The 22,337-nt window shown below is 42.7% G+C and overlaps 4 protein-coding genes across 13 annotated transcripts; all 4 read right to left on the bottom strand.

Annotated features, from left to right (window-relative positions):
* Positions 1-443: 443 nt before the first annotated feature.
* On the bottom strand, positions 444-1,945 carry LOC135636972 (protein TILLER ANGLE CONTROL 1-like). Of its 2 annotated transcripts, XM_065149239.1 has the most exons (5): positions 1,878-1,945; positions 1,728-1,797; positions 1,106-1,635; positions 869-963; positions 444-689 (listed from the first exon to the last, which is right to left on the bottom strand). In XM_065149239.1, coding segments are annotated over exons 1-5 (702 nt in total). In that variant the 5' UTR covers positions 1,884-1,945; the 3' UTR covers positions 444-688. The 2 variants fall into 2 exon arrangements, with proteins under 2 accessions (XP_065005311.1, XP_065005306.1); XM_065149234.1 differs by having other exon boundaries at positions 444-963.
* A 1,249-nt stretch (positions 1,946-3,194) lies between these two features.
* Positions 3,195-6,193, bottom strand: LOC135621898 (rhodanese-like domain-containing protein 14, chloroplastic). Its single transcript, XM_065123525.1, has 6 exons — positions 5,783-6,193; positions 5,648-5,694; positions 4,948-5,040; positions 3,881-4,019; positions 3,697-3,799; positions 3,195-3,493 (listed from the first exon to the last, which is right to left on the bottom strand). The coding sequence occupies exons 1-6, from the start codon at positions 5,976-5,978 to the stop codon at positions 3,367-3,369; spliced, it is 705 nt and encodes a 234-aa protein (XP_064979597.1). The 5' UTR covers positions 5,979-6,193; the 3' UTR covers positions 3,195-3,366.
* A 138-nt stretch (positions 6,194-6,331) lies between these two features.
* Positions 6,332-10,901, bottom strand: LOC135583234 (oligopeptide transporter 7-like). Of its 5 annotated transcripts, none has more exons than XM_065123508.1 (10): positions 10,760-10,901; positions 9,731-10,282; positions 9,456-9,660; positions 8,885-9,393; positions 8,700-8,797; positions 7,836-8,405; positions 7,510-7,762; positions 7,234-7,416; positions 6,564-7,161; positions 6,332-6,448 (listed from the first exon to the last, which is right to left on the bottom strand). In XM_065123508.1, the coding sequence occupies exons 3-10, from the start codon at positions 9,505-9,507 to the stop codon at positions 6,435-6,437; spliced, it is 2,277 nt and encodes a 758-aa protein (XP_064979580.1). In that variant the 5' UTR covers positions 9,508-9,660; positions 9,731-10,282; positions 10,760-10,901; the 3' UTR covers positions 6,332-6,434. The 5 variants fall into 5 exon arrangements, with proteins under 5 accessions (XP_064979580.1, XP_064979568.1, XP_064979575.1 ...); XM_065123496.1 differs by having other exon boundaries at positions 6,401-7,161; positions 9,731-9,824; positions 9,933-10,282; XM_065123503.1 differs by having other exon boundaries at positions 6,401-7,161; positions 9,736-9,824; positions 9,933-10,282.
* On the bottom strand, positions 10,421-17,590 carry LOC103977994 (RNA-binding protein 1). 5 transcript variants are annotated; one of them, XR_010490956.1, is made up of 8 exons: positions 17,351-17,590; positions 16,173-16,294; positions 15,882-16,098; positions 15,746-15,807; positions 15,578-15,659; positions 13,643-13,767; positions 11,919-12,133; positions 11,637-11,765 (listed from the first exon to the last, which is right to left on the bottom strand). XR_010490956.1 is itself a non-coding variant. In XM_065123536.1 (7 exons), the coding sequence occupies exons 1-6, from the start codon at positions 17,454-17,456 to the stop codon at positions 13,664-13,666; spliced, it is 693 nt and encodes a 230-aa protein (XP_064979608.1). In that variant the 5' UTR covers positions 17,457-17,590; the 3' UTR covers positions 11,632-11,765; positions 13,643-13,663. The 5 variants fall into 5 exon arrangements, 2 of the variants coding, with proteins under 2 accessions (XP_064979608.1, XP_009391960.2); XR_010490959.1 differs by lacking the exons at positions 11,919-12,133; positions 13,643-13,767 and adding an exon at positions 10,421-10,938 and having other exon boundaries at positions 11,634-11,765; XM_065123536.1 differs by lacking the exon at positions 11,919-12,133 and having other exon boundaries at positions 11,632-11,765.
* Positions 17,591-22,337: the final 4,747 nt, after the last annotated feature.

Here is a 22,337-nt window from a genome sequence, read left to right as displayed (position 1 = left end):
TTGGATTCTTGGACCGAACTCCAAGATCACTCGTGGTCCGATTCATAATACATGTCCCGACCGGCCCACCCATCACATTAATGGACCCTAAGCGTGGGAGATGAACGGTCCATAATACATTGCCCGACCGCCCAGTGCATCCTCTCCAATGCTCGATCTGCTCCCCATCAAATACTTTAGAAGATGAACGGTCGTTTCCTCCGTTCTCACAAGAACGCGCCATTTCTAACCGTTGAGATCCTGATGAACGGCTAAAGAAGTTTTGATTCCGGGCTTTCTCGATTTAGGCAGGCAACAGGAAAAACCCACTTAACTGGGTGGGGCCAACACCGAAGCGTCGCCTCTCATTCGTCGATAGTGGCCTCTTTACCTCGGTGTCACCTGTGCCAGCCGCAATTTGGGATGTCGAAGACAAAGATTATTTAGAAACGTAAGGATTAATATTAATGTTTCTCCTCCTCTTCTCCAAAACACAAATTATGCCATTAGCCACTTGCAGATTGTCTTACAACAGTAAACTGGCACATACAATTAGATGCAATACCACAACATGTGATACATATATCTAGAATCACTTTTGTCCTGATGAGTACAGTGGAGATGATACATGGTTGACTAGCGTATGATTGATGATGGACATATATCATGCTCTTTTTACTGCCAATTGAAGCATCGGACTTACATTAAATCTGCAATGAAAACAAACAAAGAGACCAAGAAACTGTTAGCAAACAAGCCTTGATGGTGATGGATATTATAAGCTCAACGTATATGTCTGCCAACTATTTGTGTTTGCATGGGCTACCCATTCAATCTTCTGTGGAGATCAAGTGGCTTAGATCAACGACAAAGCTGAGAGAGAGATTACCAGTGGCTTCTTGTTTCTTGGGTCTGTGTTTCCGATGATTTGGGCATCACTGCAATCTCTGGATGGATCTTCTTCTTCAACATTTTTGTCATCAGCTACCCATTCACCACAAACCAGTCAACAAAACATCGAGATCAGGAAACTTCTAGTAAACAAGTATTGCCATTCACGGAGAGAGGGTGGCTGAGAACAGCATTGACACTCACAGACCATGCATGAGAGAGTGGCGAAGCGTACCTTCTGTAGCTTTGTGTTGGTGGTGGTGTTGGCTTTGGCTTTGGCTTTGGCGGTGCAGGGTGATGTCCGCTTCTCCTGTTTCTTTGTCTTCGCTGTCTTCTTCCTCTCACGGTTGGCATTGGCTCCCTCGTTGAGATTCTCGGCAGCAAACAGATCGGCGAGCGTCGTCCTTCCCCGCTCTCTTTTCTTCTTGTCCTCCTCCAGCAGTGGGGACTCTTCTACGTCTTTCACCACCACCGTCACCTCTTTCACCTCTGCTTCAACAGGTGGTTTGACCTTAATTGACTCGATGATGGCCGGCGCAACTTCCGTTCCTTCTTCTCTCTCCTCTACCTCCGTGTCTGCTTCGTCCTCCTGCAGGAGATGGTCTTCCTGGATGGAGTAGGATCGAGAAAGAAAGTTGCCTTGGTGTCCCAACGTGCCAATGGTGAGAATGCCGTCGAGGACGTCGTGAAGCAGTAATGGTTCCTTCTCCATCAGACCCTCGAAGACCACCTCCTGCTTCTCTTCGTCATCTCCGCCGAAAGCATCTGGGAATCAGAAACAAAAAAAAAGGCATCATCTCGCATTCCCGAAACCAGGGAAAGCTACGAGGAAGGAAGTCCTCAGATTCTCCCCCAACCTTTCTTTCGAGAAACCTGGGAGTATTTGACGCTGGGGTGCAGCTTGCGACGCATCCAATCGAAGATGATCTATGCCACAAGAGTCACAGTAACAGTAGCTGTATAACCAACACAACAACACAGTAGCAGAGAGGGATCTGCTCACTCACCTTCATCGGTTTCTCTCTGGGAACCACCGAAGTGCATGCAACACAAGGAAGGCCACCGCAAGGCTGGAGTGTGGTGGTGGTCTGAAGAGGGGGGGGAGGACTTTAAAAGAAGGAGATGCGGACACGATAAGGAGATGGCGACGCAAAAATCGCGCTCATGACAAGCCACTTGGCCATCTCTTCCGTTCCAGGTAAATGGAAGTGCGATCGGGAATTGCCTCGTGATTAGTGAACAGGAGGTGGTCCCGAGGGGTTTGGGTGGCATCGATTTGGCTCGATTGAACCGGCGAGATTCGTACAATGGGGTCTCCGCGCTGCTCGGCCATGTGAGGGTAGGGCCCGGTCAAAATCAATATCAGACTCATCCAAACTCGGTCAAAGTGACATCAACAATGCAATGCACTTGCGCTGCAATTTATATTCAGGTAGCATAATGGTTTGGTGTCGAAGGGAATTGCTTTTATAGGTCAATTGTCAGATATTTCGGTATGATGTCTTATGCTCATGTTTTTAATCTATGTTCGTCTTCTAGTACGTATATATATCTGGTAGGAAAAGAACATGCCATGTGTATGTGTGTGTGTGAGAGAGAGAAAAAAACATGTCATGTGTTGGTGGTCCTTTCATTGGATGTGAGCTCGAGATGCAAATTGTGTGCAGGTTCCGTTGTACATGAAGGTTATGGTGAGTGTGTCCCCCATGTCCCATCTTCTCCTTTTGATCTCGACCGTCGATTTATACACATCATAAAAGTTGACATAACAACTCCCTATCACATCATCACTGGTGATTATATTTAAATTAAAAATTATTATTATTATTATTAAGTTAGTTATCCAATCGAATTGAAGACAACTATGGATGGGGCTAAAATACATTACGACATAAAAACTCCTAGGCTTACCAAGTTAATGTATGATTTATCCTATTGGATCAAAGCACGACAATTAAACTTGGTTATTCGATCAGATCCATCCACGTCTGAAATATGATCACTTCTCCTCATCTCTTTTATGAGAAGAATATATATATATATATATATATATATATATATATATAATATTTATATTTATATTTATATTTTTTTTATTTATTTATAATTGTAACTATCCAATGACTGATACCTTACCAAATAAAATAATATATTACAACAAGAGTAATGTAATTAGTCAAATTGCACTCTTTAACACAAGCATTATCATGATCCGATGGGATAATTGACCCATTAACAGTCTAAATGATTGTTCCAAAAAATATTTAGTCCCGCTCAATTAGTCCTTAAATATAGACATCACAAGTGAAAAACACATAATTGCCTTTACTTTCTAAGGCCCCAATAAGAAGAGCATTCATTTATTCTGATGTGAAGTGTCAGAGTCTGCTAAAGAATGTATGTAAAATAACACAAACATTTACAGAATGATATTATGAATAAAGGCTGCAGGGAACAAAATCCTAGAGCCACAATTTTACATTGTGATCTTGCATCTCATTCTTCTTCTGCAGCAACAGCAGCAGCAGGCAGGCCTTCTTTGAACCATGTGTAGAGCCCTCCCTCCAGGTGGTATACATTTTTATACCCATTCAGCACCAGCAAATATGCTGCTATTAAAGACCTGCCAAAATCATACTTTCTCATCAATAACATGGAAGAAGTTAGGACTAGTGTCATCATGTGTCTCGGATGATGGCCTAAACATCGATCAATCAAACTTGAAATGCTGACTGACACTGTTAGATTAGATGAAAGGTTCAATACACCACATGCAGAGATTGGATGATGCTTGATTGCTGAAATAATATACTTTAACCAAGCTACCTGGACTGTTGGCCCTCTGGAAGATTTTGTGATGGTTTCGTTGTTCCTCCGGTTGAACATGCTACAATGATTTTTGCATCCTTATCAAGTTTTGACTCCACACCTGTTTGCAGATGAAAATATTTATCATTCACGATTCAACATATCTACACAAAAAGATGTGTTACAACCCTAATTAGTTTACTCTGGATAAACTCGGGATTCTCTTCTGTGCCAGAGAATATGCCAAAGAATGCGAAAGCAGCGCGCCTAGCAATATCCCATGCGGTCCATTCCTTTATAAGCCTGTATATTTGTACATTGATTGCACCGGGTGGATGAGCCTAAAGAAGTTTTCAAGAATCACAATTAGAGATGTGAAGCATTCACCAAAATTCACTGACAAGTCAATCGAACTTAAGAAAATTAATATAACATATTTGGCATAAACCTACTCAAAGTCAAGTGGTCAATCCCTGGATTGACTTTTTAACATCTGATGAAGTACTATGATTTCAGAAAGAAGCATGATATTATCATGAGAACACAAAGGTGTATTATGGAAATGGATATAATAAGCAACACAAAGCACTCATAGAAAGAACTATGGATGGAAGCTAGAGATGGTTCTTATTTGTTGCGGTCCAAGGTTGAATCATTTGAAAGGACAAAGAGGTGATGCTAAAAACATTCAGCTTCATCTTTAAATAAAATTATCCCTCAAAAAAGAAAGGAAAAAGAAAATCTCAAGCATAGCCAGTAATTCCCTTGTTTTTCAAGACCCCCTTAAATGTATTGGAGTTTCGTACAGTTGCCCCTTAGTTTCATAAAGTTAAACTTCCGTCACATACACATTCTTACTCTCCCGCTAACCATTAGGTCTTGGGCAAGTCATTTTTCCTAAATTTGCATTGGATAGGTTAAACACTACAGATAAGTGTTGATGATGGCCTAACCATATGGCCACAAGACCTAGTTAACTCTTCCTTGAAGCTTTCTCCAACCGATGGAATTAGACTTGCACAAATAAGAATTTAGTGATGAAAGATGAGAAACTTTCTTATAAATGCAAGTGCAAATATGTTATAGAACAAAATTAGCAACAAAAGGTTGTTGATGCTTGTAGGTTTATGTATCTCCATTTGTTACCCCATTTTCTCTTTAGCCAATTCTGTTTGTTAGATGTCATTTTTTGCTTTGCCCCAATTAAGAGTTGCAAAATGACTACATTGCATTTATACATTTTATAACGAAAGCAATTAAAAAAAATACCTCCTTAAATTCTGCTTCAGGACGGACATCCAAAATTACAAAATTGTTTTCTTTTTGGAGACGCAGTGCTTCCTTTACGTCAACACTACGGACCTGCAAACATATCATGTTATCATACACAGATGGAGATCACATCATCCAATTCAGAAAAAGAACAGCAGATTCACCAAAATGTTCTTTAGCCAAAATCACAAACTCCCTTCTAGCAAGATTTACCTACATGAACTCACAGTCACTCATTCCGAGAGCAAGAGCACCATTACAGGACAACCAGAAGAGCATTGTCTCTCCTACTGGCACTTATAATAGTGATAAGAAAAGGTAGGATAATAAGCAAGATCCTCCTTGTAGAAGAGTATCTTTTATGCATTACTCTGATTGCATGTTGTTGATGAGAACTGCAAACTTAACATGAAACCTGACAAAGTTCTAAATTACATGGAATAATACACTGCTGATGAACTAAGTCATTGATGACCAAAAGATATGTACCAACAGCTTAGCAAACTTGAGAAATCGTCACAAGAATCAGATCTCTTCATCAAAAACAGCATTGGATTGCTAAAAAGGAAAGAAGAAGACCTATACACTGCATCAAGAAGTCATCAGTGACGAGAAATGCCAACTAGTCTATATGAGTATAGTGTTAAATTAAGCAGAAAAATCATCTAAACAATAGAGCACATGAAACGGGAATTACCCTCTTCTGAAGGAGAAGCTCACGCTTGGTCTTCCAGTCTTCTTCGGCTGAGTGCAAACAAGATAGAACATGTGACCAATTCGATGCACAAATGAGGAAATTGACAAGAACAGGGATGATTTGGTCATATTATACCAGGTGATTTCGCAGGTTTCGTGGCGGCGCTTCTGACGCGGAACGAGCGAGCGGCGGAGCAGGAGGACCGGAAGCCGGCCGCGGCGGCCACCGGCGTCGAGGGAGGGATCGAATTGATGTCGGAAGAGAAGCGAAGTCCGGAACAGGAGAGGCTTGGCTTTGTGATAGCAGTAGCAGCAGCAGCAGAAGCAAGCATCTTGCTTTCTCTCGAACTTGGTACGAAGGAGTACTGCCCACTGCCGTGATGGAATGGGCGGCGACGAAAATATCAAGTGGGGAAACATTGGGCAGTAGCGGATTGCTGGTGCCACGATATCTCAACTGGTGGTGGAGGTTGAGAGGCGGCCCTGCTTTCATCTGGATTTCTTGCGTTCTTGTGGCCCACCGATCCTCTTCTGCTTTCCAGCCCCTTCCAACCCTATGCCATCCCAGATTGAATCCTAAATCAGTTTCGCAACCCAGTCCGATCTGCTGATTGAGCTCGACCGATCGATCTTGGATTGGGCCCGGCTCGGTATATATGGGACGGATAGATCAGGTTGGGTTAGAGAACGGAAGGACGCAGCAGAGGGAGTACAGGCGATCGCAAGCTTGGCGATGCCAACCCTGCCTTCCACGTAATCGTCGAAATGCCGGGCTGAGATTTACATGTTCACTGATTTGTACCTAAGTTACATATTCCAATTCAATGATTTATACATCTCCACTGAAGTATGAATGCAAATCTAATAAGGAAACAAAGAACTTGTAGCTCCACAAGCATCTCAGAACACGGGGCAACCTTCGACGACGACACCCGGAGATGTTGGGCAGGAAGCCAGAGGACACCCATCCAAGTGATTCCCCCACCAATTGAGTCTCACCTTCTCCAATCCCAAGCACATATACAGCAACACGCCCATGAATGCCAGCCCTGCATCCAGAGCACCAGAGAGCACATAGTTGTGCCGCTGCCACCACTCACGCCTGTACCTGTAGATCACATAACCTGAGAGGAAACCGACAACGACCCATGTCGTGTAATTCACAGCTGTTGCCGGCGGCATCGATCCAGTGGCGCCGATCAGTACGGGCATGTTTATGAGGCGGATCCACTCTTGCTCTGGGAAGGCTTTATGCGCAAGCCAGACGAGCAGAGGCGCCAGCGCACCAGCCAGGAAGAACCAGTTGATGTTGGAGTAGGTGCCGAGGTCTCCAAAGATCCTGCGTGGACCAATGAGACCCCAGATGACAGAGGCGTCGTAGAAGACGTGGTCACCGGGGCACGTCCATGGACTGTCCGAAGGCAGGAGCTTGGTGTTGCAGATGTCGGGAATGGTCTCCATAAGCCACCATGCAGTTCCCAAATATACGAGTGCAGCAATCAAGGTGCCCACAACCTATATTTCCTCATCAGTATGAACTCAATCAATACTCTTTGGCAGCCAAAGGACATGGGAGTGTCAACGAACCTGTGCCATGAACATGGTTCTGGGTGGTATCTTCATGTAGTGCCCCAATTTGAAGTCTTGCAAGAACAACAAGGCCTGTTTCATGCTGATGAATCCGTATACCTTAAAACACATGTTTGCGACTGGGCGTCCGGGATACAAGTATCCGATGATGTACTCTGTAATGACGTTTAGTCCCGGTGTCTTGGTCAACAAACAGGAGAAGCCATTGATCAGGCTAGCTAACTCAGAAGCTGCAGGGAGCTGACACGGGGAAGGAAACTAGCAAGCAGATACCTGGTTCGTGGTGGCTTTGATGATTCCGAAGGGGAGCGTGAAGAAAACGGCGATGAAGCAGGCTAGTAGTACTCCCCACCAAGGCAGCTGGAGCTGATCGATGAAGTACTCACATGCGAAGATGGTAAGAGCAACGTTGGCAACGAGGAGGATGATGAACCACCAGTGCGGGACCTGGTCGTATCTGCTCATTAGCCTCGTATGGATATCCATCTTCTCTTTGAATGCTGACTTGCTCATCTGCCATATTTGGCTACAAGCAAGCACAACTGTGATCGATCGAATACTTGGCATTCGTTGCAGGCAAATCGAGTGTCACCACGCACCTTCCATGGAAGAGAAGAACATGAGAGATGGTCGCCGTGAGAGAGGCAAAGCCGACGCCGTAGGTCATTGCGAAGAGTGCGCTCAGGTAGAGCGGACCATTCTTCTCGTAGGTCTTGATGTCGAGGTGGAAGTTGGGGTCTATGATGCCGGAGATGTTGTAGCTCTGCCCGGTGGATGTGAAGAGGCCATCGGAGAAGATGGGGAAGGTCTTGGCGTTGTAGAGGTTGAGCCAGTACGCAGCGGGCGTGATGACATACATGATGAGCGCAAAGCCAGCCGCGACATTGGCAGTCGCAAACCAAGGGCTGGCCAGGGGGCTGCTGAGGTAGGAGGAGATGGTGGCCCAGTCCAGGCCGATGGCGCCGATGCCGAGGCCATGGAGGCCAGAACCGAGCTGCTGGGCAAGGACGGACCGAGGGAAGATCCAGCACATCCAGGAGAGGGAGGTGAGCACGGAGAAGAGATGGCCTGGGAGAACGTAGTAGGCAAAGCTACAGAAGAAGGCCACCATGAAGAACTGGTTCCGAGTCATGCCACCTTTGGGGCGACCTTCTTTCTCGTGCAGGGCTCTGCATGTAGATGAAAGGAAAGCAGTTCAACGCTTGCAATCTGGACCAGGGTGGCCTCAAAAGTTGATTCCATCTACATGTCCCTACCACTGGCAAGTGGATGTTAATTACATGGCCTATATGTGTCGGTTAACTACGCGATATATGAGTCTTATGAGACCCCGCTGGGCATGGGCATTGAGTAAACTATCTGAGTCTGTAGTCACCAACCACTAATCAGATGTTCTAAGCTCGCATCATCGCTTCAAGCCAGAAAATGCAAGGATTTAAAAACTAAAAAGAGAGACCACTTACCTGAACAGTGAGACCTGCACCAGATTTTGCGGCCACCACATCGGCGCCGGCTCCACCAGGTACCGCCGGAACATCCCAGCCCACCCGAAGCCGAGAACCTGTGTCATCAATATCAACAGCAAGACGAACGAATTATGCGATGGCTACACAAAGGATCGAGGGAAGGGATGCGGATGAGGCAAGACCTGTGTGGTGATGACGACGAGTAAGGAGACGAAGAAGGTGATGTGCTTCTGGTAGAATATCCTGACGGCGCTGACGATGTGGATGGCGTAGACGCTGCCGGCGCCGGAGTTGGCGAAGATGGTGATGAGGACGTGCTCCTTCATGTTGAAAGGGCCCGGGTTGAGGGTGAACTCCCACCGGCTCCCCCTGAAGAAGACGCGGTCGGTGATGGTGGAGGCCATGAGGTGGCCCAGCGGCACCACCGCGATCTGGGCGGAGATGGAGGTGATGGAGAGCGGCTCCTTCCGGTACCAGAAGAACTGGTTCAGGAAGGCGAGCAGCACGCAGGAGGCTGTTCCCAGGACCCACATGCGGAAGGTGAGGACGGGCGTCGCGGGGTCGTCATTGACCGGCACCGTCAAGGCCACCTGCTCGATGGGCGAGTTCTCTTCCTCTTCCTCTTCCTCCACCTCCTTTCGTGGTGGTGGAGATGACGAGGACGACGCCGAGGTGGAGGGATCGGAGGCGACTGCATGATGCGAAGGATGAGAGAAGGGAAGAGAGAAGAAGCGGAGGAGATGACAAGCTTACGCAGGGGAGATGTGATCTGGCGCTGCTCTTCTTCCTCTTGAGGCTTGTCCATTTTGGCAACCTATTCTTCTTCCGCAGGGTAGAAGAATATGGTGTTGTGTCGGAAGAGACAGAGAGAGAAGGGGAATCAAGTATACCAATTCGGGTGTACAGATCTGTGCAATCTGTCAAGGGGAGCCGCTCGAGATGATGCAAAGGGCGTTGACTGCAAAAGATCCACGGATAATTAAAATAATGAAATAGAAAGAATGCGTATGTGGGTGTAATATATGTACCGCACATCTACGAGCAATCATACACTTGAGGATACGAGTAATAATAGATAAGTCACCGGCGAATTTGTGGTAATCTTCATGTATCTGGTAATATCTATTAAGGAAATTGCAACCGTCACGAAGGAAAGAAGCCAAAAACAATAGAAGGAAAGCGAGATAGGGTACCAATGTGACCCACATGGAGCACAAGTCCGCAACCTACCCCCATCTTGCTTGCCGTCCACGGAGCATCGCTTGTGATGGAGAAGGCACAATCTAACTCCATTGACACCACATCCGACGACCACAGAGTACCCATGGAACCACTTGGTCGTGCCACAAAACCGGACGGGTCGCCCAATGTGCTTCTCGGACTGGGAACGCAAGGAATATTCTGGGCCGAGTGGCGGCCCAACACATCAGATTTGCAACGATTTTAAGAATTGGGTCCCACAATCCCAAAGTGAATCTGAATCACAAACGCGGCCGTATTCATCGGCTTCACCTCGGAGACGGATTCCAGTGCAGCATTCATGAACGTAAATAAGAATTCAACACGCGGTCGGTTGTGCCCTTGCATAAGAGAGAATATTATAAACGTATATTATATTAGTTTCTGTAAGAATGAATGCCAAAAATTCTAGTGCATCATACCTGTTTCTACATCTTTCACTAAAATTCATCCAAGAAAACTCAACCATAATTACAACATACCAATCAAACGATAATCTTTATTAATGCTAATTAGAGTTTTAACTAACTTATATGATAATTAGACACGTACAATTTTGGAACTTAAAATGGACATACATGCTAAACTTAAATTTTAATATTATAAACGTACAAACGCATACAAACTTTCCCTTTCATAAATGTATTCGAGCGTTCTTTATGATGAAAATGAGTAAGACTTGGGATGTAAATTTTCCTCGTTGCAAAAATGGCTGGATTATGAAGTTAGATATTAGAGTAGGTATTATAAATAGATGACCCAACCAGCCGTCCTAATGCACCAATCATAATCGAGGAAAAGAGAGATGGCATTACTACCTCAAAACACCACAAGCAGAAAAGTCCACCAAACGTGAAATCTCCTTCACCTCCTCAGTATGGGTTGCAAATAGTTTCGAGAGAGACGTCATACCAAACGACCATTCCAAAAACTTCCATTGTATGCCGACACAACATCGGTTTTCAACCTCTCCGTTTGACTGTTTTGCAAATATGACCTACAGCAGATAAAAACGAGTCAATCTCATGTTTTGATCATAGAATAGTGTGTAGTTGACGACTAAGTTACAGAGCGTAACAACAAAGGCAACACCAGTCTTGTTGCTTGATAAATTTCAAAGATGTACAAAGCTTCTCATAGACTTGCGAGACATTAACAATGAGGTACGCATGAACCCTTGCATCATAGACTTGCGAGACATTAACAATGAGGTACGCATGAACCCTTGCATCATAACTTCACGTTGTACACGCTAAAATCACAAAACTTATCATAATAACCTAACATATTCAATTAGCTTGGCTGAAGAAAACATTTGAAGATAAATTGTGTAGTTTTTTATTGGACGATGAAAAACATGAAGACTGTTTCACATTGAACTCAAATGACCAACCAATCAAGTTCACCAAAAATAGTCTTTAATGTTCCATACTAAAAAAGGTTGTCCTTTTATGTTGTGATGGGAGACACAGAATTGCAGCAACCATACTGAAATATGAGTGCACGGCCCTAAGGTCATCAAAGCAGGGTTGCAACTCACGGCAGTTAATATATCTGAGAACTAGCATGCCTGGATGAATCTAAACTTTAAAATGCACAGTAATGACAAACTTATGAAGTTGATGAAGCAATTGATTCCTACAATAGATTCCCAGAGCACAAATTACTGCACATAAGGCCAACAATTAATACCTGTATCAGGCATAGATAAGACTTCAACAACTCCAGGCCATCATGTATCTTCTCGGAACAGTGTAAGCACCATAGCTTCAGGTGTCCTAGTGGTGAATGTACTGGGTGGTCAACATACTCTTTCCGTTTCCCCTGATTGCAAGGCAAGCATACTATGATTTTGAGCATTAGCCTTAAATCCAGAATCTAGCATAAACTAGCAAACACATCTACTCCTGTGGGCATAAAACTAAAAATCAAAATCTAGCATAACCATGCATACACATCAATTCCACAGAAATATACCTATTCGTGAGGCGGTAAATGTAGAGCATAGAAGCCTATTGCTGAGGCAGTAGAATGTTCTGGTCTTGGCCATCCCGGATCCCAAAATTTGCAGGGGTTGATCTTGACAGTTCAAATCACACTGGTCCTTAATGTACTTGTTCGATCTCAATGTCTCAGTAATATGAACCTCATACTCTCATACTATCTTTGCTTTAGGATTACCAAGACCAGAACTAAACAAATTTTGCATCATTGAAAAATATCAGCTATACCGTAACCATACATACAAAGCTTTAGTAGCAAAACATGCACTATCCAACAATTCAGGATTTTAGCCAATTTCTCAGTCTTATAGACTATCTAATCAAAATCAAACAGAATCAATCAAATCCAACTGACAAAAGTTACAGCCAATTCTAGGAAATTTGACAACCTCAAAAGAAAATAAAAAGAGAGAAATGGAAGAAAAGAAGAAGCCAGGTTAGAAGACAGGCAAAATAAAAAAAACACATACAGCTATGAGCCTATGACTGTGAAATAGGAGGTCAATACTAGTACTGGTTAACTATGTTTTACATTCATCATTCTTGTATGTTTCACCATTTTGCTATAACATTCATGATCCACCGTGATAAAAGACAAGAAGTACATTGAGAGAGAAAGACTAAGTATTAAAAGTATATATTATCATTTTGTCTAGCCCATAAATAACTAGCCAATAACTTAGGTGATGGTGAACTCAGCTAGCTTAGCTAAAAAGCTTATCATAGTAAAAAAATAATACTTGAATTGAGTATATTTGCCTATAATTGTTTTCCAAGCCTCTTCAAAACAATTCAGGCTCTGGCCCACTTTCCGCCTGCAAACCAACTTACAATCATAGAGGGGAACTAGTTATGCTTTATCCAGAAACTAGAATTTAGTGCCGTCTCATCCTCAACAGAAAGCCACGAAACAACGGTCATGGGCTCCAAGGTTTCACATATCAAGTCGAATACCACATCAACTACATGAAGAACGCCGTGAATTTTATATCATATTGACACAAACCACCACATGTGAATATACATGCATAATTCAATATATTAACCATAATAACTTCATTTAAAATGCTACCATAGAAAATCTAAAAGGAATCTGAATCACCAGTTTTAGCGCATTAACACAAACTAGGGCATGTACATATACATGCACAATCCAATACATCAACCAGAATAATTCGCTTTAGTGCTACCATAAGAATCAGAAAAAAAAGTTTACTGTAATACACTGCAGAAGCAATACTTCCCAATACATGCACATGTCATCAGTTAAATGATAAAATTAAAGCCAAACTAAAAACATGTATCAGATAAAAGAGTTTGCTTGATCATATCATAACTGTCAAGTTGCCAATACTAAGATAAGGGTCATACAGAAGGTCAAGGTTTAAAGCATGCTCACATATGGTCCATGCTTAGTAACCACTTTAGAGAGAATACACCAACCAAATTTAGGCAGATGGCATAAGCCACAGCATGGCTATATAACTATGCCAGTTACAACTATTATAATAATTATAAGGGATACGAAACCGTGAATGGATTATCTAATAAGTGTCTCGTCACGGAAGTCTCCCGAATTGACTGGACCTACAAGAAAGTGACCGCACAACAATGATTGAGTTCAACTTTACATTGCAACAAAACGCCTTTCTTGAGCACATCTTACGTATATGGTAAAGCGTAGATTTCGCAAGTCACCTGGATTAGGAAATCCCACGATCAACGCCTGCCACGAGGTCCACTGAATGACCTCGGACCAGGAAAGCGAGCAAACTGCAGCCTCAAGTTGGCTGATTCTCGATCGCTTTCGTCAAATTTATAACCTGCAAAATCGAGTCGTGACTACTTTACAATGCGGACAGGGCCATACTTTACGGAAGATACGCAGATTGCCGTAGAACGGAAAGTTGCAGCATAGCGCACTATCGAGGACGTGATTGCACGCGCATAACTAATGAAGACAAAACAAAGACACTACTAAAGCATCGCAAGTTCTTCAACATCTGCCAATTATTAAGGCTGACTCTTTAGTAATCAACAGTGAACCAACATCATACAGTCAATTATTAAGGCCGACTATTTAGTAATCAACAGTCAACCAATATCGTGCGTACTAATTTCAAATGGCTCTGATAGCTTTATCACGACAAAAATCTGAAGCTATCATGTCGCCTCCTGTTTGTCAAAATTTTGACAGTATGCAAAGCAAGTTCTGCCACTCGCAGGTCAGAATGAAGAGTTAATTGACGAAATGTCCACAGTCTCAAATCTAATCTATTGACTTGGAACATATTCTGTTATTCTGGCTGTGGCGGATAATGTAAAACTTTCAAAGAGCAAAAAAGAAGATCCAATGCAAGGACCTCGCCACTAATCGCCTATATCGTAAATGAGCAGCCTTAACAGAGACCAAGGCTGATCGTCCAAGCTTGTAGCAAGTAGTTAGTAGAAAACTAAATACAACGGAATACCAAAGTAAGGGGAAGTTTAATTTCAGCATTAAATCCTCTTTGTACTAAGAAATTAAGAAGATAAATTTGAAAAACATCGAGCAGAAAAAAGGGTACTAAAAATCCACACACCGAACTTACATCGCATGACAGATTTGCATGTTGCCAATAAAAACTACACCAATAACTGCATTTATCACCATGGCATCAGACTGCTATTTTAACCCTCCAAGCCAACAACTATTACTATGAACTTGCGATACTCCTAATTAACTGTTCGAAATAATGACCGTCATAACGATTTGGGTTGCCGCTATTATGGAATATATAAAAGTATGGCCAAGATACTATAACAGGTGTGGCCTAATCTAAAACAGGAAGAGCAGCAATTGAGTTCAATCACTCTTAACCAAATAGAGAAACTAATTTATACCCCAAATCATGATGATATGGGTTAGAACCAAAATTCTTACTACTGTACCCTTGATATATTCAATAATAGTCATTTTTTCCAGTGATAATTCGTTGCAATGATCCAACTATGACTGAACATGTAGTCATCAAGCTCATCCAAAGTGTTGTTTAGCGGGTAAAGGTACATTACAACTCTCGTGACATGAGATTACAGATTTAAAGGGCGTACAAAACTGCGTTTAACAGATTTCCCTGATCTTTGTGTGATGACAATGTGAAAGTGAACCAACGCATGCAACAACCATGCCTTTATTCCAACTGCCCAAATAGACTAAGTTGATATCTTCTTTACATCCTCATCATATCAAATGTTCCTCACAGGTATGTTAATCAATAAAGTTCAATTAGCCTCGGACTACCTCAAGCAATTAAGATGTTTTTCGCCAATCCTAAATATTTAAGGCCAATGCATTGCACTTATCGAAATTGAAACACCAAAAAATCAACAGATATTAAGCCATATATTCTTCTCTTCAATCTGCTTCCTTAGTGCAAGCAAGATTATACTTGATATTATACATGACCATCAAGTAGACAGGTCAATGAAAGACTCGACAAGGAAAGAGGGTCCGTGAAGCGCCTATGTATTAACAAACAATACCTTCTGCAGAAGCATCAAAGACAATAGCAATAACAGAACTACTATAAACAGCAAAATTAAAACAAGCATGATATCAAGTGTACTAAGATTTATGGATGTCATTAGCACCTTGCAAAGCTTCCAATGCAATTGCAGCTTGGGCTGTAGTGGCAAAATCAACAAAGCATAGGACAAGTGGATCAGCCCCAGGCTACACGAACATTGAACCCCAAAGAAAATAAAGTTAGTGATATTGAATGTGAATACCAAAGGCCCTCAATAAAGTTTGAGACTCACATGTCTGGATTCCTTGTTCACAAGTCTCACCTCTTGGAACCCTACAAAAGGGCGGAAAATGTCTGCAAAAGGATGAAGGAATAGCAAACAACTAAAATCTAGTAGCACAAAAAGACACAAACTGTCAAAAGGATACGAGAGACTTCCCTGCGTGTACAGTCAGCAGGGAGGCCCTCCACAAATAAAGTATTTGAAGCATCTGGAGGAAGCGGAGGTTCAGGCCTTCTGCCACCATATCCAGCACTCCGACCATCCAAGCTTCCGATACTGATGATTCGTCGATCATCAATAGGTTGGTTATTAATTCCTCCACCCACAGGCCTAACAGACTCACCAGCACCATAAGAAGAAATCTACAGTAAAATTTCAAGGTTAGCTGCCAACAAGAAGTTAACACCCATGGTAGAAAAGCATTCATGAAAAATACCCCATTGCGTAAGTAACGATCATATGAAGCCCCAAGGGATTCAGTATCCCTGACAGTAGGATGCGCAGTCCCTTCATCCTCACGAGGGTAATAGGCAAACACGTCGGAACCACTAGGCACATCTTTAATTCAAATAAGATAAGTTTAATAAGGAATTATGTAATATATGCAGCAAGTACAATTATTTATACACCTATGTTTTTGCTCCTTGCCCGAAAGCATTTAATTAGAAAAGAAGGCTACCATATATAAAGATGATCTGACTACATATCTTTTAGGGAGCAAATCATACAAGGAGATAAAAAGAGCAAGCACAACTAGATATCTAGGAAAAATTCATAAAAATTTGTTGCAAGTAACACGAAAGTCATTCTTGTTCAATTTGATGGTATCTCTAACAATAAAAATGATCCAAATGATAAAAGTTGAAGTCATCTTCTGGAACTAAAGAACTATGGCAACTGACATTGGAGTTTAATATAGCATAACATCAACATGAGCAGTTACCAATGCATGATCTCAAACAACTTTATTTCTTTTAATAAAAATGTAACCTGTCTTCAAAATATTAAAAAAATATATAAAAAAAGGGGTTTTCCACCCAAAATGATCCACCGAAAAAATGTGTTGCTTCAGCATCATGTAATTGAACGGCAAGAAACCAATTCGTGTTCAACTAAAATAACCAATATTACAAGCATTTCACTATGCTAAACTATTGAAAGCAATTCAACCACGTATAAGATCTCAACCACAGAATCATTTCTAAGCGAGTGTGCCGTGTTGCTTGTTAATCTTTCCAAACTCTACCCCTCATACTAGAGAAAACAACACCAGATAGGTAACTACGGATGAAACCTGCATGCAAGTTTCCCCTATTCTACCCTTAATTAACAGCAACGAATCTTTCGAGATCAGAAAAATTCAAAGAACCCTAGCCTCGATAACCACAGCAACCTCATGAATCACCGCCCATATTCCCCTAACAGACACCCAGAAGGATTGATCTCTATAGACCCTCTTTAAATATGAGGCAAACTGCCACAAAGGAAACCTAGCAAATCCGATAGGTAGAAAAGGAAAACATGAAACGAAGACAGATCGAAGCAAAAGATACAGAAAGAGAAACGCGCGTAGAAGCCAGAAAAGGTCCGCGGTGGGAGCTGGGAGATACGCACACTGGTACTCCGCACGAGGTCGCTTGAGAGTGGCGGGGGGAGGCGCCATCGCCGCCGCAGCCGCCTGGTGGCGCGCATCGCCGTACCTCCAGTATGCATCGGCCATTGTCGCGGGGTCGGAGGAGGGCAGGATGCAAGTCTAGGGTTCGTCCCCGGTTGGAAGTGGGGTGGCCCTCGTAATGGGAGGGAGGTAGGCGAAAGGAACGGTGAGCACTCGCGGTGCGCTCCAAGAATGATCTCGAAGAATCATCGGAAGCCCTAATTATAGATCCGTCTAAGTCGGACCAACAATTCAAATTGAACCGATCCGTGCCGTCGTGCGAGCCCAGCCACGGCCCGATTGGGCCGAGCTCTAAACCGGCGCAAATTTTCATCATCAATTCGATCTGGAGAAATTGATATTATCTATTGTTCGAGTCGGGCTACACTGATAGTGTGATGTATTAGAATGCTCTAATTTAACGTTTTATATCATGCTGACATGAATAGTCGAAAAGAATTGTTATATTATTTATCATCCTATTGTGCTTCAACATATCATTTTGTATATTCAATATTGCAATGTCCGTCTTGGAACATCAACAACAATAGTGTGGATGCTTTGGATCTTGTTGCTTCAAATGATTTTTATTTTTATTTTGGTCGTAAGCGAGCGCAGTGAATGCAAAGAGAAATTTTGCTTAAGTCCATCGGACTAGTTGATTCTTATGTCCAAAGCAAAAATATCATGTATTTAAAGATTTTTTTTATACAATAAGATCCTTTAAATATTTTGATGTATTTATTATTGGACGAATGCATCATGCGGACAAAAAATACTTTACGACACATTATTATTATTTACATACTTTAATAGATGTGTCGTATGTAATAGGATACTTTGATAATGTTTGGTACTCTGTGTGTTGATGGGAAAAAATTTTACCAATGACAACTAACATATGATTATACATGGAATAATTTGGTTGACATAAATGAGACAAAGCCTATCGTTTTGGTTTATTCGTATATAATGGGACACATCATTATGGATTGTTCCCTCAAAATAATATTTCATGGGATATTTTTCTTCTTTTTGCTTAGTATAAAAATTATCTTTTGCATAGTAATCGATGCTATATATTTTTTACTATTTTTACCTGTTCATCAACTTAGAGCACGAGACGGATTAGGTCAAAAAATCGATACTCAATCTTCTCGATCTTCGTGCATGTCATCGATCTTCGTTCATGTCATCTTCGAAGCATGTGAGTATATCTAACTTGGCTCTTGGGAGAGCTCTAGAGGTACCTTGATAATCATCTCATCCTTTTGAAGCACTTCAATTTTTTTTTATAAATATTTTAATATTAGAAGAAGAGCTCATGCCGTTAGAATGTTGGCCCCGTTGATCCACTCAATGATCGTTCAAACAACGATGCTTCACCCCCAACTGATAGTATCATCACTCACGGGGCAAGAGCCGGTGTTTCGTAACCTTAGCACATCTACCTCGATGTGAATCGTGATACAATACTGACATGTATTCAACAACCCAAGCCTCTCTCCTCTAATAGCGACCTCAAGCCATATACCTTCCCTATCGGAGTCTTCCTAGACCTCACTCAACAAGTACCAATATTGATAGGGATAATGTAGACTATCGTCTCACTCCTACCTCAATTGATCTAGTCGATGATGACTTGAACCTCATAGCAATTCGTGGTACTATCAATGCCTATCGAGGTTCCCTGACTCGATGTGGCATCGACCCCCCAAGAGTATCGGAAGCTTATGGAACACTCAAAGGATTGAGCGCTCTAATATTCAAATGTGGAGTTTAACGAGCCTTATCGACCATAATCCACCTTGCTTAAGTATGAGGCACAACCAACAAATTCTATAGAAGATACTCTTCAGGCATAGCTATAACAGATGGATCGACACATAGAGAACATGCGTTGGGAGTTTTGTTATCCAAGGACGAAGATTTGGTTGAGAACATCTTCGATCGATTCTCATTTATTTAGAAGACTCAGGAATAGCTCATTCTTACTAGCTTCAAACTGCTAACCTTGCAAGGGTTCGATAGAGATATAAACCTAACCGATCACATATTGGTCATTTATGCTCAAATATTCTTATACGACATATCGGATACCCTGATGTGTCATACATTCTCTACCTTGCTATGTGGCTTGGTTCTAGAATGGTATATGATAGCAAATGAGATTTTCCTAACTGTTTGAAGAAATATCTTTACTCTGTTGAGGGAAATCCTCTCTCTCAACTTGTATAAATAGAGAGAGAACATGTTAATGCAAAATGGCTTCTTCAATAATTCTTCCTTCTTCTATCTCTTTTAACATGATATCAGAGTCATAGCCCAAGTAATCTGACGGCTCTATCTCGAGAACCATGGTAACAAGTATTCCACCACAGCTGGTCCATCCTTCTTCAAGGAGAACCTCGGCAGCAGCAGTGTGCTCGAGGAGGGCGAGTTCTAGAAGCCTGTCCATACTTACACCTACGTTGCTACTTGTGAACACCAGCGCCGCTGTTCTTCTCCTTGCAGTAAAAGGTAGCGCCACTGTGCCGCTGCGCCGCTGCCTGCGTACACCTGCGCCGCTCTTCTTCTCCTTCAGCTGTAAAGAGCAGCGCCGTTGTGCCGCTGCTCCTCTTCATCTGGCTGGAAAGGGCAGCGCCGCTGTGCTGCTGCGCTGCTGCTTCTCCCCTTCCAGCCTCGCCAGAGGCCAACGAGACTCCTCCACCATGCAGCAGCTTCGTCTACTGCATAATCACAAGGAAGCTGCAACTGCGTTCTCAACCGTATATCAAGTACAAGGTTCGCCTCCTTCTCCGATCTCTTTCCTGTCTCGCCGGTTTCGATCTCCCTTTTTCAGCTCGCCCCGCGAAGCTCGCTGTGCACCCTCATGGGGAACCGCCGCAGTCATCTGTCTAGCCGCCAAGTGCATCTCAAATCGCGACGGAAGCAGCGTAGATCTACCTGAGATCTGCCTCTCAAACCGCAGCCTCTACAATCTCCGGGACGCTGTGACATCTCCGCAGCCATTTCCCGGCCCACAGCAGCTGCCGGCAGCTTCCTCTGCTATGGTCGCTTCCAGGCTCCCTTCTGCAGCTTCTTTGCCGCAACAGCTTCCACTACAGCAGTAACGATCTACAGCAGAAGCGATCTGCAGCAGCTGCGATCTGTAGTAGCTGCAGCAGCAATCTACAGCAGTAGCAAACTGTAGCAGTACTGTGCAATTTGCAGTAGCAGCAAACTACGGCAGCAGTGCGCAATCTGTAGCAGCAAACTGCAACAGCTGCAGTAGCTGCAGCAGCCTCTTATGTGACATGAGCGTTTGAGATGTTTGCTGTACCTATTTGTAGGCAAAAAAAAAAAAAATTGAGATGTCTTCGTTCTTTCTTTTGATATTTCAGTTTCGTAGGGACTCCCAATTCTTCTCGCTTATCTTTATCAATGCTGTCACGCTAATCCATTTCAATTTATCAAAGGGTGGTAACTATGTATCATAGCGGGTTCAATTTTTTAATCTCTTATTTGGATACGACTTGTTAGGTTACGTTGATAGCTCTTTCAGTTGTCCGCCAGCTATGCTCAACATCCCCGGAGAACCTAATCCAGTACCCAATCCAGCTCACAAACTGTGACTACGTCAAGATCGTCTCCTCCTCTAAACTATTCAAGCATCAGTTGCTAGATCTGTCGCTCCTTTAATATCTTCATGTGTGACTGCTACCGATGCATGATCTAAACTGTAAACAACCTTGGCGAATCGTTCACGTACTCGCAAGCTCAGTCTTCTATCCAAGTTGATGGTGACAAAATAAGAGGAAAGTACTATCACTGATTATCTACAAAATATTAAGGTTACCATCGATGACTTGGCTTTGATAGGTCATTCCCTATGTGACGAAGAGATTATCATTCATACCCTAAATGGTCTCGGCAATGACTATAAGGAATTAGCTACTGTAATTCGGGCACGCGACTCGCTAGTCTCCTTTGAAGAACTTTATGATAAGCTAACTAACTATGAGACGTATTTGAAACATGAGGACAAACTGCCTGGATCGACTATCACAGCTCAAGTAAGTCACAAGTCTAAACGGAAGAGCACTCGGTACCCTTCGAACATCACCAAAGGTTTGGCCAATGCACAACTTGATCCTATGGGTCTCATGCCACACCCCTCGTATCCTCCTAGTCATCACTTCTCGCAAAGTGGTAACTCCAATAACCATCCATCTTGGTATCTTGCCCCGCCGAGCCATTTAAGACGGGTCGTATGCCAATTGTGTGACAAAATCAAACACTTCGCTAAAGTTTGCCGGTCTCGTCCCCGCCCTGCTCCGTTACATCGGCCTCAGGCAAATCTCCTAACTACTCTGACAACTAGCTAATCCAACTGAATTGTCGACTCTGGCGCCTCCTATCACATCACCGTTGATCTTCAGAATTTGTCTCTTTACAACCCCTATAGCAGCGATGAAGATATCATCATCGGTGATGGTAAAGGACTTCCTATAACTCATATTGGTTCCACAACGCTTAATTCTGATTCTACTATATCTACACTCGATGATGTTTTATATGCCCCTCATATTAAACGTAACCTCATTTCTGTTTCTCAATTTTACAAATATAATAATACTTCAATTGAATTTTGTCTTGATTCATTTCTTGTTAAGGACTTAAGCACGGGGGCATCCTTGGTCTAGAGCCCGAATAGAGGCAACATTTACGAATGACCATCAGCTTCACAAATAACCTAGCCCACTGTTCATTCTTTCGTTGAGGCTCCAGTTGATGTGTGGCATCGTCGTCTTGGTCATCCCTTATTCAGCAAAAATTATTTTCCTTACTCTCTTCATATTTTTAAATTCACTAACTCTATGATGCATTGTGATACATGTCTTAGTAATAAGAGTCATCGGCAGCCTTTTAGCTCATCTTCCATTTCCTCCTCTAAACCATTTAAAA

Source organism: Musa acuminata, chromosome BXJ1-3 (assembly GCF_036884655.1).
Source record: "Musa acuminata AAA Group cultivar baxijiao chromosome BXJ1-3, Cavendish_Baxijiao_AAA, whole genome shotgun sequence".
NCBI classification, from domain to species: Eukaryota; Viridiplantae; Streptophyta; class Magnoliopsida; order Zingiberales; family Musaceae; genus Musa; species Musa acuminata.
This window is presented reverse-complemented; position numbering and strand designations above follow the sequence as displayed.

Coding starts and splice junctions, on each gene's coding strand:
- LOC135636972 (XM_065149234.1), bottom strand. Junction 1,636..1,727: donor CCAGGTTTCTCGAAAGAAAG/GTTGGGGGAGAA, acceptor TCTGATTCCCAG/ATGCTTTCGGCGGAGATGAC. Junction 964..1,105: donor CCAACACAAAGCTACAGAAG/GTACGCTTCGCC, acceptor GTGAATGGGTAG/CTGATGACAAAAATGTTGAA.
- LOC135621898 (XM_065123525.1), bottom strand. CDS start 5,978: ATGCTTGCTTCTGCTGCTGCTGCTACTGCTATCACAAAGCCAAGCCTC. Junction 5,695..5,782: donor GAAACCTGCGAAATCACCTG/GTATAATATGAC, acceptor GTTTGCACTCAG/CCGAAGAAGACTGGAAGACC. Junction 3,494..3,696: donor CCAGAGGGCCAACAGTCCAG/GTAGCTTGGTTA, acceptor TGATTTTGGCAG/GTCTTTAATAGCAGCATATT.
- LOC135583234 (XM_065123483.1), bottom strand. CDS start 9,507: ATGGACAAGCCTCAAGAGGAAGAAGAGCAGCGCCAGATCACATCTCCC. Junction 9,394..9,455: donor CCAGATCACATCTCCCCTGC/GTAAGCTTGTCA, acceptor CGCATCATGCAG/TCGCCTCCGATCCCTCCACC. Junction 8,798..8,884: donor TCGTCGTCATCACCACACAG/GTCTTGCCTCAT, acceptor TTGATGACACAG/GTTCTCGGCTTCGGGTGGGC.
- LOC103977994 (XM_065123536.1), bottom strand. CDS start 17,456: ATGGCCGATGCATACTGGAGGTACGGCGATGCGCGCCACCAGGCGGCT. Junction 16,295..17,350: donor ACCTCGTGCGGAGTACCAGT/GTGCGTATCTCC, acceptor TTTGAATTAAAG/ATGTGCCTAGTGGTTCCGAC. Junction 15,808..15,881: donor TACACGCAGGGAAGTCTCTC/GTATCCTTTTGA, acceptor ATCCTTTTGCAG/ACATTTTCCGCCCTTTTGTA.